The following is a 20,594-nucleotide window of genomic DNA, read 5'->3' as shown; positions in this document are numbered from 1 at the left end:
AAATATGAGCTGTACCATTTACTACTACTCAGTGAAATTATCAAAGCCTGTTTTTTTTCCCTGAATATTTGTCAAAATCACCTGTTAAATCTCTCTTTTTTTGTTGTTGAGGTCGGAAACTGCAATAAATCAATGCTTCATGGGTGTAGTGAGCTCCAACTGAAGCAGCACCTGTATTTATTCTAGTGACATGCAAAGCACATATATACTGTATATATATTTTTAAAGTTATACACAGGAAAAGATACAACAACAACGTACAACTGGCTGGTGACAGATGCAACATATTCCGCATGATGTACCCGGTATCCTAAACACCTACCAGGGTTCAATTCAACTAGAGGTTCCTGCAGTGGATTTTCAATTTCACTAGTTCCTTCATGAATGAAAGAATATAGGATTTTAAGCCATTAATCCATTTTTACTGCACAATTCTGAACTTCATTCAGAGACATCACGGCTTTTGTATGGGGGGTGTTAAAACAGCAATATCAAAAAGGAAGTTGAGGGGTATAAAGCAAACTTTAGATCCAAACATTTCACTTTGGTGATGGTCAAGTCCTTGAGCAGTACAGAAGAAGCAAACATGCACTTGTATAAAGGATTTTAGGGATCTTCTTTTGGAGGAAAACATCATTTCAGTTTTCCCACAATATTATAGTCTATTTTATATATATTTCATATATCTTTTTATACAAAGTTGAAAGTCAATGGATGCCAACATAATTGAAAAACTGTATGTATCCTTGTTGTTAGCTGACCTGATGTGAAATAATAAGTAGCCTAAATGTTTTATTAGCAGCCAAAGGAAGGCACAACTATGAGCAAGAAAGAACAATAAAATGGTTGTTTGTCAGTGATGCAGGTTTAGCAGGCTCTAGACAACAAGTAATTTCATTCTGCATGACAAATCTCTGCTTCGTCTAAGAATATATCCTAGTTTAATATTTTCAGAGGCAATGCAGAGATGCAAGGATGGATCCCTGGGAATACTTTATCTATTTATTTCGTGAATTTCTAGAAAGGCCTGTCCTTCATAAAAACCCAACTATTAATTACTGCTTAAAGGTAGAAAACTTGACTTAGAAGTCAGCAAACCACTGTTTGTGGCCCTTCAACTACGATTCGGAAATCAGCGCGAAAGCTTTTAGCAAAGTAGCGGAAGCGGTTAAAATTGATACATGCGTATGACGTTTTCTACCGGTTCCTCTTTCTCTTCGCCGCTTACCCCACAGAAGGTCCTTCGTAAAGCCTCACCATGGCGAACGTTGTTGATACTAAATTATACGACATTCTTGGAGTGTCTCCCACGGCCACAGAAAATGAATTGAAAAAGGTATTAACATCTTTCATTTATTGCGATCAGCAAATGTTTAGATTGTAGAATGATGAGGTCTTATTGAGAAAAGTCAGATTAGCTAGCTAGCGATAGATAGCTAACGTTAGCTAAGGTAGTTAGCCTATCTATTGGCCAACTATAGAGGCCTAGTTGTAGAAGTTCACTTTAGCCGTCGTTATGTAGCGATAGCTGGCTGGCTGGCTAGCTAGCTTTTGCTAAGTTAGCAGTCATTTTAAAGTTAACTAACGTCAGCCAGGTTGCTAATTTTAATGTATAGAGCCAGGAAACGTTTGTGTTGGTGTTGGGCCTCACGGATGAGAAATGCTTAGTTGGCTAGCTAAAGCTAATCGCGTCATGTGGATTAAATGCTGATGAATACTTGTTAGCCATTAGTTAGTTGACCATTTTCTTTGTCATTTTATATAAACGTAGACGAGATACACATAACATTTGTAACCTTACGACATTTTGTTTAGCGGTTTGGCATGGTTAAGTTATCAACCATGTCACCTATCCTTGAGTTAACATTAGCCAACTAAGATGGATAGCTAACACTTCGCGAAATGTGAGACATGGCATACTTATCTGCTAGGAAAATGCTGTTAGTTTGTAATTATTAGCTATTTTGTCGCTGTTGCTAGCTGGAGAAAATGCCGCATTTTAAGCATTGGGCGTTAGTTATGACATCTAGAAGTGCTGGGAATCTTTATCTTCCACGGCCAGACAAAGCTAGTTTCACGATTCACTTGATTTGGAGATTTGGCTCTGGAAGGTTGCTAACGTATCCCACATAGGATAGCTCGACTAGCTTGTAAAATGTGAATGTGCTACTCGGTGGTTAGCAAAAAGCTGGCCGGCTAGCTGCTGAAAATGCTAACGTTACTTGTTTACATCTCGCTAAGCTACATTGCTAGCTAAAGTTGTTAGCCAGTGGACATGCTTTTGAAATCATTAACTGAGTTTAAGTTACGCCGTAGTATTGCGTTAGTTAACGTTAGTGAACATGATCTAGATCTCAAGTTAACGTTCGTTGATTGCAAAGCTATGCTAGCTGGTTGTCCTAATTATGTGTCCTAATAATGTCAGCGTAACACCGGCAAGCCAAATGGAGATTAACGTTAATTCACGTGCTATGGCTGTAGTTACAGTTGTCGTTTTGGGTTTACATTATCTAGATGAAATCTATACACAGTGATGCCTAACCTAGACAGTCAAATGTTACCATGCCGCCGGCATCAGCCCAGTCGTTGGAAGTTGAACTTGAACTCATTTCCTTTGTTAAAGTTGGCGAGAATATTCTGCGGTAATTTTGCTAAACATATAGCTAAGGTTGTAACGTTACTTGTAACTTAACATTAGATGTTAAGTTAGATATATCTGGCATGGACAATGGCTTCGTATTTATCTGACCCAAATATCATGTAACATTAACTTGTCAGCTAAGGTTTGCTGTGCAGGTTTGTTCACGAGACAAGTTGGTAAAAAAAAACTTGGTCCTTCCGTGTAAAGTTAGCAAGGCCTGTAGCTAGCCAGCTACCCGACCAACCTATGTTTCCTACCGCACTGTAAATTGGTAAGATAACGTTGGCTAACTAACTCGTAAATTGATGTTCAGCAGTCAGATTCTGATCGAATTCCTCATTGCTGTCTCACTGCTGTGCAGTAACGTTACAAGACACTAATTCGTTATTGCTAGGGCTAGTTAGCTAGTCTCACCTACTATTTCAAAGGTTACTTAATCGCTCTTATGCATCCTTTTCAGGCATACCGGAAATTGGCAAAAGAATATCATCCTGACAAGAACCCCAATGCTGGAGACAAGGTAATAGACATGTCAAGTTAACATGGTTGCATTTCAGTAGCACATCAATTTCCACATTGGGCTTTATAAAATGTACAATGACAGTAAATTGTTTTTATAAAATTGATACACCAAGGTGTAAAAGCTATGAAATATATTGTGATGACTGCCAAAGTTTCACAAATTATGAAGCCTAAAGTGGCAGTAGTTTTGGTTTAAAATTAGCAAGCTAACTGCCTAAAACGCCACCAACAGCCCAGTTGGCACTGGCTTGGCTGTATAGTTAGCAATGTTGTACTGTGAAAGCTTTTCTTACATCATGGGATGTTCCATCCTGGAACACATAACTACATAGTGCATATCCTGGATGGCTAGTGGGATCAACAGGTGTGTTTCTGTTGTTCACATCACAATATATCTTCAAAATGAACTTGGATATGATGCCAAAAATAGCTGAGTAGGTACATAGATTGTTTAAAAATATATATATTATTTCTATAAAGTTCCACGTTATCCGACAACTAAGAACCTTTTTGTTTTCAGTTAAACTATTGCAGTTGCCTTGTTTTGAATTAACAGCCGCCTCTACTTTGTTAATTCAGTTCAAAGAGATCAGTTTTGCCTATGAAGTGTTGACCAACCCAGAGAAGAAGGAACTGTACGACCGTTATGGGGAACAAGGCCTGCGGGAAGGCGGTGGAGGGGGTGGTGGCATGGACGACATCTTCTCCCACATCTTTGGAGGTGGCCTTTTTGGTTTCATGGGTGGGCAGGGTCGCCGTAATGGTGGCCGGAGAAGAGGAGAGGACATGGTACACCCCCTGAAGTGAGTAGATGGAAAACCAAGCTATGTCATTGACATTTACTTTGTGGTGATCTTAACACGGAATGTACTGTTCTATACCCGCTCATAAACACTCTTACCTTGAGATTATGGCATCGTCAGCAGATATTGTAATGGTTATCTAGAATTACAGAAATGTTTGAAAGCCTTGGATCCAAATATTGTAGGATGCATTTATACTCAGAACAGATATGTATGCTAAGAGTTCCTCAACGGAGGTACCAAAATATTAATAGTATCCCAGAAGGAAAGGGTGTGTGCACATTCTTGGCATGACACAGTTGTGTTTTAATGAATTGTCTGAAGTAAGAAATGAATATCTCATTACAGGGTGTCTCTTGAGGACCTATACAATGGGAAGGCAACCAAATTACAGTTAAGCAAGAATGTCCTGTGTGCAACTTGCCATGGGTAAGTTTGTTTGCAAAAGCCTTCTATTATTTGACCTTCTCATTTGCAGTGTTTCCTTTAAATGTTCTGAAATAAGAGTTGTGGGAGAATGCACGCCAGGGTTAAAAGGCCTGTACAGATTGGCCCGTACCCAGTAAGGGTGGGCAATATAGACTAAAATGATCACCGTATTTTCAATAGTATAGATGGTATTGCTATTACAGTATTTATTATCTAAACGACCTACACTTTCACAAATACTTACATTTTCAGCAGCAAAAGCACCTAAGTTATGCATTTTGATGAGTAAGATCAAGAAAGATTATAATGTTAATGAGAAAATAGTTTTCATACCTTAAACATGAAACAATAACCATGATGAGGCCCCTAATTACTAGCACAATTTACTCTGTATGACTGAAATGAAGAAAAACGGGAAGCTTAAACTTCAGTGAAGTCATCAAAATTGTCTTTATCGTTCAAAGTTCTTAGCCAGGGACACCAGCCTGTTGACATTTCCTGGCTTGAGGGATGTCCAGGTACATGTCAAGACATCTGCTTAATTTACAAAAAATTATCGATTTACTGACATCGTTTTAGGCTGCTGTGTACGTTTGTCACCTACCAGTGTTTGCTAGGTATTTTGTCGTGCTTTCTATTGATTACAAAAAACAACAGCAGCAAAATTTTCACCAGTGGTCAACAATATATTACATCTGTTCCATTTCAGTTTATCTTATTAAAATCAGTTTCAGTTTCCTGGTACCTAGCTCTCTCATTTGGTAATTGTAAACAGGAGATTTAAGCAGACTACCGGTAACTGATGTGGACTTCTCTGACCACTGAAATTCTGGGGGATTTTAATAAAATATCCTGGTATTGCGAAATTCATGCCGTGACGTAATACCGTAGTCAACTATAATGCCAATATACTGCCCATCCCTAGTACTCAGGACCTACAAACTCGACCTTCAGTGTTGTAGGAGGAAATGTCCATAAGTGAGGTTCTTATGTATTCACAACTTCTCTTCTCTGCCCTGTACCTCGATGACTCATTGCTTTTGGTATTCGCTCTGCACACATCCCTCATGCTTAGAATTTATTACACTGCCATGGAATGATTGAATATTGAATCAAAACGTATCAGCCGCCCCGTGCCTAATTAGCCACCTCTCCAAGTTTGACACTGAGTATGGCATTGTTTAGTGTGGCATAGTTCCACTTTCTACTCTTGCCTGAATCAGTGGTGTGAATGAAAGCGGCTCAGTGTTGGGTCAGGCTTTTATCCTAAGACCGGCTCAGATCAGCTTTAACAAGGGTGATTAAAGTTTCAGCTGCCTGCATGTAGTCCTTCTCCACATGCAGTAGTGTTCTCTGAAAACCCCCCTGTAGTTAATGATTAACTGTCAAATGACAAAGCAACTTCAAAGAACATGTGATTGTGACATCATGATGGCTTGGGATTTTTAATTGGTAGGTAGGAGTGTTTTGGAATGTTTCTGAGAATACAGTGTAAACGTGGGCAAACCGGTTTGTGTTTAGCTACTTAGTGTTCAATCATAATTTGCTATGATGATGAAAAGGCAGAATAAGAAAATGAATATATACCAGCTTTGGGAGAAAGTTATCCTTTTGAAATCAGCAGAGTGCACTCTTTAAGTCATGTAAGCTAATAAGTTAACTTTGACAGCACTGCCATAACGTTTGTGACTACTGGGCCTCGTCTCTACTATACATGTTCAGGGGTCCCTGGATGTTTCACGACATTTTAGTTAATACTTTTGCTGGTCTAATGCTGCTTAAGAACACTCCAGGGGTTGTCCATCTTAAATACTTCCAGCTGTACAGAACCTGCTCCAAGCAGGCATCATTTGCATGCAATTCATTGGTTCATTCTAAGGAAGTGTGTTTTTGGGAAAGTTGCCTTGATTAGACCTCCCATTTCAAATGGCCCCCAGGTTGTTTTCTTGTCACCATTTCTGGCTGCTTGTGTTCCAGAAGCAGTAGATTTTCTAATGACTGCAGTCCATATGTGAGATGACAGCCAAGTACGTGTTAATATAAGCCAGTCAGTTCCTTCTGTGGTGTACAGTGCAGCTTGGGCAGTTCCTCCATCTGATGAGACCGCTATGGGACTGTTTTGGTGTGTGGCTGACCTCATGTTTCCCACTGCAGCCAGGGCGGGAAGACGGGTGCTGTCCAGAAGTGTACGGCCTGCAGAGGGCGCGGTATGCGCATTATGATCAGACAGCTGGCTCCTGGGATGGTCCAACAGATGCAGTCTGTTTGCACTGACTGTAATGGGGAAGGTAAGGCACCATGTTCTTAAACCAAAGGGCTTTTTCTGTGAGAAATGTATGTGGACTCTTGAACATCTACCATCATTACCGGACTATTGAACGCACATGAAGCCACACCCACTGAATTAAAAAATATATATATATATATTTTGAATATAAATAAGCCTACCGGTACATTGAAACAAATGAACTTTACACAGGCTTAAATGAATATCAAAAGTAATACAATAGTGATGCATATGATTAGTTTTGCCAGTTACGATAAGTGCGCTGTTGCTTTAAGAGAGCACAGTTCCAAGAGTCAAAATAAGGTAGTTCTTCCTGTTCAGGTAGAACGTTAGATTGAAGACAGCGAGATAGAAGAAAGACGCTAGTTTGAAACCAGTGAGCTAAAGAACTTGAAAAGACTGGATTTGTATTGTTGTAAACTTTTATTTTATTTTCAATTATTTGAATTGTGTTCTGTCTACGCCGGTAGACTGTGGTTATTTTGATATTAGTTAAGTTATTGAGATCCTAGCATCCTAGCTCCACAAAGCCACCGTGGAGTCAAAGGTATCATAATCCATAAATTAGCTGCGTCATTGTTTAAGCCGCGAGGTTCAAAGCGTGGGAAAAAAGTAGCGGCTTATAGTCCGGAAATTACGGTAGTTCAAATTGTATTTATAGGTTTGTAGCAGGGGTCAGGATTTGGAGGGCTAGCTTCAGCCAGTTAGCATCAGGTAGACATACCCTTGCTTTGAACCACTGGAGGCAATTAAGACAGTGCCTCCATAGGAAAGTGAATTGCTAAATAAGCAATTGGAAAACAATTAATTTAGTAATCCTTCATTATAATGCTCTTTCTCTGTCGCAGGTATTAAATGTTTTCAAGTGGGGTTCATGAAATAAGAACAGGTGCTTTAGTCGGCCATTTTCTGCTTTCTTCAGGATGGTGCTAAAGAGTCTGGCTGCTGAGATGTGTCAAAGCTAATGCCTTTTGGCCCATGCTATTATATCAGCCTTATATATAGAAACAATAAAAAACCCTCATTAAATGAGGTCATGTTGTGTAATGTAGGCTTATAGGTAGGTGACATGTTTATGACTGCGAATGAAGAAATGTATTTTAGCATAACTCCATGTGGAAGATAAACATCATACATTACCACCTATTATTTATATAGTAAAGAACACAATACTACTAATAATAATACTATTAAATATTGATGTAAACAATTTAGTCTTTTCTAATTATTGCATGTGTAAGACCTATGCTGCAACCCATGTTTCTTGTGGGCTATAAATGGAACCAGTAGCACTTTCTGTGTGTGTGGGTTGATTTCAGGACAGTGATTTTGGAGTAGAAATTGTATCCTGTAATGGTTCAAATGCGGTCATGCGTTATTGTTACTGCAATTAACTACAGCAGCTACGGATATAAACCTGGCGCTGCTTGAAGCCATTTATGCACGTTCCCGAATGGCTTTATGACTGTCATCGTGGGGAGTTTTCAAGCCGGGAACACCCAGCATCATGCATAGAGGACACTATCCTGTAGAGCCTGTGGTCATCTGTTATGCTGTGCCTAATTGGCTTTTTGTATAAATGGTGCCAGACGTGAGCAGCCATGGGACACCATTATGAAATTATGTCCGTGGTCAATTTCATCCTTCCTGGCCTGAATTAGCAGCTATAGCAGCAGCCATTGAAATGATTGGTAGTGGTAATTCTCACTCTCTCCAGGTCTATATAATACCTCCTCAGAAGTGTTTCCCAATGATGTGCTTGATAAATGTAAAGGCTGTTATGGTACCAAGTGGTTTGATGGCCTGTTTGCCTGCAGGGGAGGTGATTAGTGAGAAGGACCGCTGTAAAAAATGTGAAGGCAAGAAGGTGGTGAAGGAGGTGAAGATCCTGGAGGTCCACGTGGACAAGGGCATGAAGCACGGCCAGAAGATCACCTTCGGAGGCGAGGCAGACCAGGCCCCCGCCGTAGAGCCAGGGGACATCGTCCTGGTCCTGCAGGAGAAAGAACATGAGGTAATTATTCTGTGTTTCTGAGTAACACCAGTGGTAAATCAGTCCATCGAATTGTTGGTTTTTGTGGGGGTGTTGGCTATTGGCAACACTGTTCATATTAACATAGTCGACTGAATTTTCCATCGCTCGTTTGCCGTCCCAGTGATAAATACTGTAATTGCAATCCCTTAAGGGCCAGTGCAGCAGCTTGCCATGACAGCATGTCATGAGCACCCTGTAGAGCACTCCAGCCTGGGCGCTGATTTGGTCTCAGTGTGGCCACCACCTGGCCACTTAGCTCCAGTGACTCAGTCCCAGGCTTCTGCCTCTGCTGCTCTCCCTGGCCAGCTATGTCACCTCCAGCACTACACTCCCTCTTGAGATGAGATGATGGCCTCTCAGAATAGCCAGGCTAGCAGACACATGCTGATGACACCCAGCTTTAGTGCCTGTTGTCAGCACGGCTAGTATTGGATTGGGCACTGACTAATCAGACCTCAGTAATTGTTCTTGAACACTGTCCAGTATTTGGTAATGTTGCCCTCCCATCTGATTTCCTTAATGTAATCCCCGATATAAACTGCCATAAATCATTTAATTGCGTAAATACTTTTCTGTTGTTTGCCCATTGGACCAGGTGCGTGATGGGGAATTATTTTCTTCCTTGCATGCACTAAAAACTCTCACTCATCAAATGTCTTCTTATTTCAGACTTACAAGAGAGATGGCAGCGACCTACACATGGTTCACAAAATTGGTTTAGTTGAAGCACTTTGCGGATTCCAGTTTACACTGAAACACCTAGATGCCAGACAGATTGTGGTGAAGTACCCCGCTGGAAAAGTCATTGAGCCAGGTGAGAGGCCTTTGGAAATGATGTCTTTACAACCATTCTCTGTTATGGTGTGAAAGTGTTATGCCATTGTGTTTCTTTGCTTTGAGGGGCAGAGGGTTCTGTGATGGCGGGGTGATCTTGCCCCCTGTGGCAGTGCCAGGGTTGGGTGGTGGTGATGTGTTGTGTGCCCCCTGTGGCAGTGCCAGGGTTGGGTGGTGATGATGTGTTGTGTGCCCGTCAGGCTCCATCAGGGTGGTGAGAGGAGAGGGCATGCCACAGTACCGCAACCCCTTTGAGAAAGGAGATCTGTACATCAAATTTGATGTGCAGTTCCCCGAGAACAACTGGATCAGCCCAGAGAAGCTGACGGTAAGTTGCTTTGGATGAGGCATGCTGTCTTCAGTGCTAGGGCAAACCTACCTGCATGTTTTGGCTGTGGAAGTGACTAAATCTATGAGGTAATGTGTGTTGGATTAGCTTTAAACCACAGTGAGCCATCCATAAAATTGCAGTGGGGGAATTCAACCCTTTTAGATTTATATTTTTTCAATCTCCGAAGTAGAGATCTTCATGTGAATCTCAATATTGGGTAACGCTATAGTTATTCTGACCATGTTGTGGTTAAGATTATATGCCTGGAAAATGTGGCTTCAAAAGTCATGATTTCACAGAAATGTATTCTAGGTTAGAAAAGACTGTATTTCTCAGTGTGAACTTTTTGCCTACAGAATACCTGGCAGGCCATGAAAAATGAAATTACTTTTAACTACTGCCACTCTACATTAATGTATAACTGAAACAAATATGGTACTGGCTGATGTCCAGCTGGGTAATTAACATACGCACTGAGCTGCGCAGTTGGTTGGCCTAGTTAATTATAAGATATGACGGCGTAGTTCAGTGTGTTGTGCAAATTGGGAATCCAGAAAGTTCTCCAGGGTCCATTTAGCAGTCTAGTAGTGAAACATGAAGCTCAGACCAGCTCAATAGAATCCGTCAATATTCTAATCCTGTGCTTGAAATATGATAAGAACAAAGCACATGTATTGATTTATGTCTTGTATTAGGCGGCATGTGGTACTGGTTGGTGGTACTTGTGAAGCACAGACCTAGTTTTCCCATTTTGAGCTGGCTAAACCTTTTTGATTTGTATGAATCTGTGTGCAGGAGCTTGAGGACCTGTTACCCACCAGAGCCGAGGCGCCGGTCATCTCTGCCGACGCAGAAGAGGTGGACCTGCAGGACTACGACAACAGCCAGGGCTCATCTGGCGGCCACCGCCGCGAGGCCTACAACGACAGCTCAGACGAGGAGGGCGGCGGCCACCACGGCCCCGGTGTGCAGTGCGCCCACCAGTAGGGTCACTTGTCCCGGCACAACTCGGCCCGGCGAGGCACCAGGAGAGGGGAAGGCGGGGGAAAACAATGTACCAGTTGCACAACAAATTGAAAGGGCGTGGTTCTGATCTGATCTGGGGTCTGCCTTAAACATGAAATGACTCATCCTTCTGTCCCCTCCCCCTTCCCCACTCAAACACCAACCTGTAGTAAACGCACAGCCCAAAAATCCGCAGTCCCAATGCCCCAGACGACATCTCCCACATGTACTCCAACACATCTAGAGGCAGCCTCCCCCACACACACACACACAATGGATAAGAAGGTCATTTTCCTGTTGCGATGTATAACTCGCATCCTTTGTTGTGATAGTATTTACACAAGTTCATTTAAACTAACCACAAATGCAGTTTTGACCTGGGACATTTTTTGACTTCTACAAGAGATTCTGTGGCGAAAGAGAAACCTGGAAGACTTACAGAAAGACGTCCTTCAAAAAACATCATGGGACTCGCACCATCACATTTTTAGGTTTGTTTGTATGTATCTGTGTTTGATTTTTACCACTTTATTTTCTTTGTAGATTTTTACTTTTTTTGTTTTTTCTTTCTATTATATTTTAAAATTGGAACCGAAGACAATGTGTATAAAATTAAAGTGATTGTCATTAAGCTTTGTATCAGCTGCTGTCATGCAGAGCAATGTGATTTATAAACTAGAAATAAAATTGAATCGCCTGTATCCATCTTCAACCCAGGTGCATGTTAAGCGCTTCAGTCCCTTCAGTGATGTAACATCCAGTTTAAGCAAGAGACACGAGTCAAATATGTAGGGGGAGAGAAACAAAAGGCAAGCAGCTGTAGCTATATAACTTCTGTGAAAAAGTTGATGGATTTGAATAAAATGTTCTTCAACTCTCAAGTAATGCCACCTTTTTTTTATATATATATATATATATGGTGACCACTATAGGTGGGCAAGATGTGCTCTGTGTAAACGGAACAGTCTTCAGAGCGTTAGCAGATCAATTCAATTTAAGGTAGTTTGTGACTGGTGGGTTTGAACAACAGACTGTGTATGTGATCCCCCAGTGTCAGTATTTATTTTACACTGTTGTATCTCATTAAGACAGCGCCCCTGTTTGCCCTTGTGTCTTTGGGTGCCCTTTGTATATCCCTTTTTGTTTCAAAGGCACAATTATAAATTCTCTCCTACACTCTGTCAATTGCACGGACTGTCCAGCAAGATGGATTCCTTGTGGGTCCTCCTTTGACTTTTAGTTCACCATCTCTTTCACTAGATGGCGCTTTAACCCAATGTTTACAATCGTGAGCCTCTTTCACATACGAAACCCATTAATGTGTCAGGTAAAAACAACACTGGATAGATAATAAATCCCCAGTACCACTCGGTCTTCCGTTACAGTTAAGTCACGGGTGTGGATGTTTTTAACGGGATGCTACAGAGCGCGAACATCCGTGAGCGTTCTAAAACAAGCGAGGGTCTCATGCCAGTTTACTTGGCTATGAACTATCCTAACGATTTATATTTTAGGGAACCATTTTAACAATTGGCAGTTGCTGAAGTATGTTAATATATACTAATAGAGTGTGCAAGTAACCGTCGTCATTTTGCGGATTAGAATGTTTGCAAGTTCCTGTTGAAAACAAACACCTCATTAGAGATTAAATGGGGTTTTGGAAAATCGACGATATAACGCCCCTGGCAGTTAAAGTAGCATTATGCAACAATTTGACACTTTTTGAGATATGGTTTTATAGGCAACTAGTTTAGGTACCATCCTCAAATTCATTTTGATAGCATATGGTCATGTAAAGGACAGATAAACACCTGTGTATTCCCCACTAGCCATCCAGGATATGCCTTATGCAGTTCTGTGTAACGGGCTGGTACACCCTGCAAAAATGGAAGAAAAGCTTTCACACGCATGACATTGCCAAATAAACTGCCAAATTACACCAGTCAGTGTGTTGGCAAGCTTCTATCAGTGTCAGCTGGGCTGTTGGTGGTGTTTGCAAGGTTTTTGCATGCCTTTTAGGTAGTTAGCTTACTAGTTTTGGAACAGAACTACGTATTGCTGCTTTAAACAACTGCTTTAGAGACCCCAGATAGAAATAATCGGACATCAATGGGGCAAGGGCTTACTCGAATATCAATGTCATCATGATTAGGGAAAGAGAGGGTTATGTGCTATATCAGTAACCGAATCGGTGCAGTACATTGTCGGCATGCTGTGTATCCTCTTTCATAAATGTGTCTTATTTTTTTGTACAGAAAACATCCGAGATTGGAGCTAGATAATACATCAAATATTTTACACTTATTTAACATCTTACAATTATTTGAAAACCGTAGTATCCTCTTACTGCAATGTAAGAGACTATGTAGCCTACTGTGCCCTTAGGTAGATACGCTAATTGTGTTTTTCTTTTCCCAGAGGTATTGCATCAGTTTGATGTAAAACAACAGGCTCATTAGACTGATGTGTCCTGTTGCGAGATTAGTACAGTAGTGAATGTGTGGGTGAATCCATTTTTTTTATAACAGAGTCCATCTCGCTAAAACAGGTAAAGGATTACTGTTTATTTTATTAGACATCTGGAATAGAACATAACTGTATAACTTTAGATATTATCATTCTTACATGTACAAGAAAACTGTACATTTATTATCAACATAGATCACTCATTGATTTCACATCTAAGTTAACTGAGGCAAAGGAAAGTGCATGCAGGTCCCTAAGTAAAGCTGCACTAACACAATTATCTTGGTCAATTGCTCAGGCAGTACATAATGTTGACCACATAATGTTGACCACATAGCTTAAGCACAAGAGCTTACTTATACTTAAGAGGCAGTGAAAGTAAAAAAGTAGAATGCTTTGGATGAAAATAAAACTATCTGTAATAAAGTGCTACTTTTATTTTTTTTTCCCCCCTGTATATATATACTCACTGTCTTGATATCCTTGATCTGAAGCAAGTATGCATTCCATTCTCCTATCTGACAACCAAACACCAAACTTCCATCTGTTGTATGTCCTTGGCATGGAACCAGTTTACACATGATGGACTGGTGATATAGTGTACACACACAACCTACTAGAGATATAACACATACATTTTCATAGATGCTTTTGACTGCAAAGGAGTAGAATATTATCTTTAGCACCAAGTGACCCTGTTACTAGAAGTGCCGTGGCAAGGTATTCTAAGAAGTAGAGAAGTACAGGTCAACATACACACCTAATAGGATGATGACTTAATTCTTACTGCAATGTCTGTCCAACAGGTTAGATCACTAAAGACCTCCTTTGAGTGGAACTTGGCTCCAACAGAGCTAAGTGCTGGTCATCAGAGGACACGAGGAGCATGTCCAACTTGGAGAGCTGTGTACGTAACCTGTTCACATCACTCTTCCCCACAGTGGCTTGGCTCCAGGTGATACACCATGTAGAGGAGATCGGGCTGAGAGGGAACTAGTGGATGGCCAGGTTTCACCATCTCAAAGCCCATGTAGTCGAATGTTTTGGTTAGACACACTGAAAGACATGGAAAAACAAAGTATAGTCATCATCATCATCATCATCGTAAAGAGAGGCCATGCTTAAAAACCTTTAATGTCTGCACAATGACTTATATGTTGGAGCCTTACAGGAATACAACACAATACAACAACAATTACATTAGATCACTTACTTCGGTCCTCCCTGTTCTTATTAAACCGCACAAACACTTGGTTAACATTCAGCTTGTCTTCGGCAAACTCCAGGAGTCTAGTGAGACTGCAAAACAGAGGATGAGGAGAATGCAATCAGGTGAGACTAATGGTGAATTCAGTGCAATCAGCAGTGAAAGAGCCAGAGATCCTAAGTCCCTTGGCACAGATGTGTCCTGAATTAAAGATGCTTGGCTAAGCCTGTTGTTTGATATGGACATCAGGTCTTGTTGTTATGACGACAATGACTCAGAGACTGGTTTATGGAGAGCGACTCATGCGCAGCCTAGTTATGTAACTAAGGAGAGGCTGACAAGGAGAGCTGTGGCTCTGGGGGACGGGGGGCAGATGGTGGAAACATACCCTTCTTTACTGCCCTCCGGGAGGGCCCCCTCTGAGATGCCCAGGAAGAGACTGCATGAGGAGAGGACCGTTTCCCAGCACCAGTGTGCCTGCTCGCTCAACTGGTAGTGAAAGAGCAGGATGCAGGACGTGCTGCTCGCAGAGGTCACCTGCGTCACGGTAAGCTTAGCATCCTGGAGCAGCACCATAGGAAAGAAGAGCAATGTGTTCGCTTCATGAAGATTCAGTTATCTGCAGTCTCTTTGCTCTACACTTCCTCTAAACTAATCAGAATTGTATTTTTGTTTCTGCCAGTACATTTCTGTGACAATAAGGGATTTTCTGTCAAAGCAAGTGAATGTAAACTGTAACCCTTATATATAGGTGGCACAAGCTCATACATTGTGGTATCAGTAGTTTCAGTGTAGTCTTAAATATCCATCTTAAACTTCACATCCCTGTTTCATTCCATGAATTCCAACATCGTATGAGATGTAAATTGGTCAATGTGAGCCTACTATGAGCAACTGCTGAGGAATTTTCATAAGAATAGGTTAGTGAAGAGAGATTTAGCCAGACACAGATACCCAAATAATATTGATATCTTTTCCCCCCAGTCTTGCTCATGGTAAATTACTAACCAGAGCATAAAGCACTCATTGAGGCCAGCCCTCAACAAGTCATCCTTTGGCCCTGGGGAAGTTCCATTCACTCCAACTTTGCTTGCTAACATATGACAGCTGACATCACTGACAAGCATATTGTGATCTGAAACACCCTTTGATCAGTTGCTACCCTTTAAAAGCCTCCTACGTCAGAAATGGCTAGGGAGTGCTCGCCAGTGGAGCGCAGAAGACAGTGGCCCACCTTATAAAGGACAACATTGATAGAGTGATCCCTGCCATCCCCTCGCCCACTCAGGATCTTCACCTGTGGGTGAGGGGCATCAGGAGCACCACAGAGGCCCTGGGGTCTGGCGCCTAGTGCAGCACAGCACTTGCGTGGCTCCCCGCAGGACAGGACTGTATGGGCAAAGAGAGAGAAGAAACCCCATACATCAGCTTGTTTTTCTTCTTACCACAACAACCAACCGATACATTTGGATACACATCATCCAAGCAGAGGAATGCAGGTCACTTTTAAAGTACTTAAGAGGCTTTCCGTTTGGTTCTGGCACCGAAACACAAATCAAGTGTTAATCCACGACCCAGAAATAGCTTTCTGTTCTCGCTCTACCCTCCTCTGGTCCTATCACTGTCACACCATGGTGTTCTTCCTTACGTCAGCAACTCTCCAGTGACCAACACAGCTGCACAAAACACTGTTATGAATCCTGGGAAACCTGCCGAATGGATCATTTTAAGTATACCACCAAGTTTGAATACACGTTTTGAACTACAAAATAGGTGTCTCTGGTCTTTAATATAGTTACTGCAGCTTTCAAGAATCATTATATCACACATAGCCTACATACCATGGTACACACACAATAATGATGGTCTGACAGTCCAGATTAAAACAATTATAGAAACCATCCACTGGGGACACGTCCATTAAGGCAGTTCTCTAAGCAGTAATAAAGGAGTCATTAATAGGCCTTGCAGGAGTCTCCATGAGTGTCTTGCATAATGCCCCCTTGGGAGCATCAGGACAGGCAGCGGTTGTGTAACTGGAGGAAACTGAGGAGAGATATGTGCTGATGCAGACATTCGCCCCAGGATGGGCTTACATAAAAGGAGCAGTTCCCACTCTTGGCAGAGCTGAATAATTAAGAGAGGCGTCAAGATCACATGGTAAATATAGGCCCACTGTTCATTACATTATATAGGTCTGAGGATATATATATTTTTTAACGGAGTTTCTGCTGTTTGTTTAGCGATGAGTCATCCCTCCTGTCTCATCTCTGTAAACAATAATGAAGCTTACACATGCGGTGCAAAAGAGACCGCAATATTACTAGACATAACAATAGGCTATAGATACGCAGCTGTGGTAATTCCTGCCAACAATATTTGAGGGAATCGAGAGAATTTTGTTTATGGAATACGAAGTAGCCCAACACTACGCAAAAAGTCCAAATGCTGGGGTGCAGATCACAACATGACAAAGAGGTTCCAAAATCTGAAAAATCTTTCGCAGAATTAACTTACCTTTCTTCTGCGTCCAACATGGCTAAAAATCGACTCTTGAAAAGATGATTGTTAAAGTTGAAGGGCGTGGGTAAAGTGCACTTATGGAAACGTTCTAACACGTTCAGTCACTGGTCATTGCATCCTCTCCGACATCCTCACCAACTCTCACTTACATCTCAGTCAACGAGAGGATTCAGTTGACTGCGCTTGCTCCTCCTCCCGTCCGCCCCTCCCTCCTTCTCCGGCACTTTGTACAAAGACCGTCATGCCCATGGACTTGCACTAGGTTTAATGGAATGGGAAAACTGTCAGTTGTAGTCTCATGTAAAATAATGTCTTGTATATAATTAAGGTCTGTTGGGGTTCTAGACATTCGGTTTGCCATTATGGGAGAATGAATAAGGTTAAACACAGATTGTGAAATGGCTGTTTCTCGTATTCTTTCTCTCTCTCTCTCTCTCTCTTTCTCTCTCTCTCTCTCTCTCTCTCTAAGGAGAGACATTTCCTTATTTTTCCTTATTTTTTATTTATTTATTTTATTTTATTTTTGCACAGTGTGGAGCGTAGACCCTTTTACATTTCACTTCATTCTGGTATGTGACAAATAAAGCACTTGAACTATATATATTTATACACACACACACATATCACACACACACACACACACACACACACACACACATATATATATAGATATACCAACAGCTATTATTGCACATATATAATTTATTCCAGCATTATGACATTTATCACGTAAGTTACAGAAAGATCTATAACAGGTCCTGTTCATTTGTCAAAAAAAGATATTGGCACAAAGCCAAGCTATTTAACACTCACCTTGTGCTAAGATGTTCTAAGATCCATACTCGTGTTCCAGTTCTTGAATTACTGGGCCCTCCCCCTGAAGTAATCAACCCTCCCCATGACTTAGGGACATTTAAGTACTGTGACAGAGTGCTGTGTCCAGCCACACAGTACATCTACAGTACATCAGAAATGCTAGTTATTTTACAGATCGCATAGGTCATAAGACATAAAACATAATTACTCACCTTTGGAAATTTACCCCAGTGCTTCATTGGATATGGAATGATATTTCCAAATAAAGAGGGCCACAATTCAACACTATAATAATAATAATATTAATAATATAGTGGCGTTATCAAGGTGGATTGTAGGGTGGGGGTCAAAGTGCAAGGGTATTCTTTATCCGATGATCCCCCCAAAACTCTATACTTGTTTACAATAAACACTCACCCTCCAATATGATTTCTAGCTCTCTGTGAACTCAACATTTTGGGGAAAATGTAGCTTTTGGCTAAAAAAACAACACACTTGTAAGCTGTGTTGTCTCAGTACAGCAATATCCGAGACAGTATCCGGTTAGTGCAAGTCTAGTTGTAGTACCTATGCATGCACAGCAGATGGAGTTACAGATCTGTATTAAAAGCTATGTGGTTGTGCAGTTGATGACAGTGACATCACTTTTTGTTAACCATTGGCCAACGTCATTTTTTGGTTACATGGAAACTCTTGTGAAAAAATTGATTTTGAGAGCCTTAACTTGCTATGAAAAAACACTAACCTGTACACCAAATGCATCATTTCAAGTTCAATAAGGTAGTGTGTTGAGAGGTTAGCACACATACGCCACCCACACAAATATGAAATGCATTTTCAAAATATGAAATCCCCCATTCCCAAAGCTGACAATGTCATAGAGGAGTCGCTGCTTGTCAAGTCAGGGAGCAGGACAGCAGTGCTCCATCTAAGTGATGATCAAACCTGTGTCAGGCCTTCAGTCAGTGGCTGTGAGTTAGAGGCCATCACAGCATCTGCTGTCACAGGTGTTACCAGCTGTTACGCCACACATGAAGCTCAGGCCACCAGCGTGATAGTGTCATCTGATGACATCTTAATCACGCAACCAGCCCCGAAACCAAAACACTTCCATAGCCCCGGTCAATAATGTTGACAGCACACTTAGGGTTCTTAATGATAATTACAAACTTGTCTTTCACGGTGTCTGAAATGAAGTTGCATGTTTCCCCTGTAATGAGGTCAGTTGGTCCTACCATTGCCTAGTTCACTTTACATCTAACTGAACAGCAAACACAGCCTGTTCAGTTGTCACTGTTGTCAATGGAAAATAAGTGGAATTCTTCCGTAAGTACAGTGCGCTTGCCCCGAGCCCGAACAACAGCTATCGGCCTGTGAGTTCTCATTGTTTAAAAGCCCCTTAGTGGAGGCGACCAGGGGGGAGTTTCTTGGCAGTAGGGGCAGAGGACTAGCCCCCCTCCCGGGCCAGATGAATGAGTGGAGCGGAGCCATTGGTAATTTGCAGGGATGTATCTGAGGGGAGCAGTGTATAATCTGCTGCAGTGTAAACACGGCCCTGGAAGGTATCGGAATGCCTCAGCTGTGGGGGCTGCGTCTCGGGTCAGCGGGAGGCCAAGGCAGGTGGTATACATCAGCACACTGGCTGACATCTCCCCACTCACTTATCCAAACAGGAGACAGGCTGCCCTCCGAGGGAGAGGAGCAGGAGGAGGAGAAAGACAACCAGGCCCAAGTCTGGAGGAGTCCCACGTCCCCCTCTCCCGCTCTACAAGTTTTTAATCTCCAGGAGAAAAAAGGAAGAAATGTCTAAAAAACACAGCGCATGCACAGTCATGGCTGCGTCTCGGCAGCCCCTGTTTGTGATCTCTTGGCAGGTCTTTAAAGCCTAATTTGAGTCTTCCAGTCCACGTCACTTTCAGCTATGGTACTGCAATTAGAAGTTACTAAGAGAGGTGGCGGCTCTGAATGTAAATAGTGCATGACAGATAACGTTTCTGAATTTATTGGTGTGAACTACAAAACAGCCATTTGAAAGAATCGACATCTCTTTGTAGCCCACTGCCGTCCACATCTAAGAGCATTTGACAAGACTGGACAGTTAATTATGGACCATGAAAACCTTGAGCCAGTATATTGCACTCCCTTTTATTCAGTAACACTCTGGGTCCCACTGATAATCACATGTTTCACAAATCAAAGCACACCTATCCCTATTCACCACCTCCCCCCTCTTCCAATGCTTTTGCCTTGACCTGTCTAACTGCAGCTGTCCTGTCTGGCTCTTGGCCCACTGATATCAATGGAGCTTTTGTTCACCGTGGTCAATCTTTATACTGCAAAAAAGAGAGAATTTTGGGCATAACATTAGCACTTATTATGTCAACAGAATGGAACAAGTGGAGGCCATTGGAGTGACCTGACTCAAGGGACAGCATTAGGATGACTAAAGCCCAGATTTACGTGTCTGAACTATAAGGGTACCCCAGAAATCTTTTAAAAGGTCATACATACATCCACTTTTGATGCAGCAGGAGAAGATATTTTTAAACACTATTCTTAGTTACCATTCTGGTTCTGTAAAATCTGCAATCTCTCTGCAGATAAGTTGTTTGGCTATTGTTTGTCTGGGAAAGTTTTAGAATGTAGCCATATCTACTCCTGGAATAGTTTTAGAGCTATGTATAACATCCAGCTC

The 20,594-nt window shown here is 41.7% G+C and overlaps 2 protein-coding genes across 2 annotated transcripts; one reads left to right on the top strand and one right to left on the bottom strand.

Moving 5' to 3' along the window:
• The first annotated feature begins 1,193 nt into the window (after positions 1 to 1,193).
• Positions 1,194 to 11,768, top strand: LOC105889127 (dnaJ homolog subfamily A member 2). The gene is made up of 9 exons (XM_012814912.3): positions 1,194 to 1,336; positions 3,102 to 3,161; positions 3,743 to 3,966; positions 4,315 to 4,395; positions 6,550 to 6,683; positions 8,500 to 8,696; positions 9,387 to 9,531; positions 9,752 to 9,879; positions 10,678 to 11,768. Exons 1-9 carry the CDS (start codon positions 1,259 to 1,261, stop codon positions 10,867 to 10,869), a joined length of 1,239 nt encoding a protein of 412 aa, XP_012670366.1. The 5' UTR covers positions 1,194 to 1,258; the 3' UTR covers positions 10,870 to 11,768.
• Positions 11,769 to 13,436: 1,668 nt separating this feature from the next.
• Positions 13,437 to 17,097, bottom strand: oaz2b (ornithine decarboxylase antizyme 2b). The gene is made up of 6 exons (XM_031568640.1): positions 17,078 to 17,097; positions 16,635 to 16,687; positions 15,795 to 15,949; positions 14,949 to 15,121; positions 14,567 to 14,652; positions 13,437 to 14,409 (listed from the first exon to the last, which is right to left on the bottom strand). The coding sequence occupies exons 1-6, from the start codon at positions 17,095 to 17,097 to the stop codon at positions 14,279 to 14,281; spliced, it is 618 nt and encodes a 205-aa protein (XP_031424500.1). The 3' UTR covers positions 13,437 to 14,278.
• Positions 17,098 to 20,594: the final 3,497 nt, after the last annotated feature.

The sequence above is a fragment of the Clupea harengus genome, chromosome 6 (genome assembly GCF_900700415.2).
Source record: "Clupea harengus chromosome 6, Ch_v2.0.2, whole genome shotgun sequence".
Lineage (NCBI taxonomy): Eukaryota > Metazoa > Chordata > Actinopteri > Clupeiformes > Clupeidae > Clupea > Clupea harengus.
This window is presented reverse-complemented; position numbering and strand designations above follow the sequence as displayed.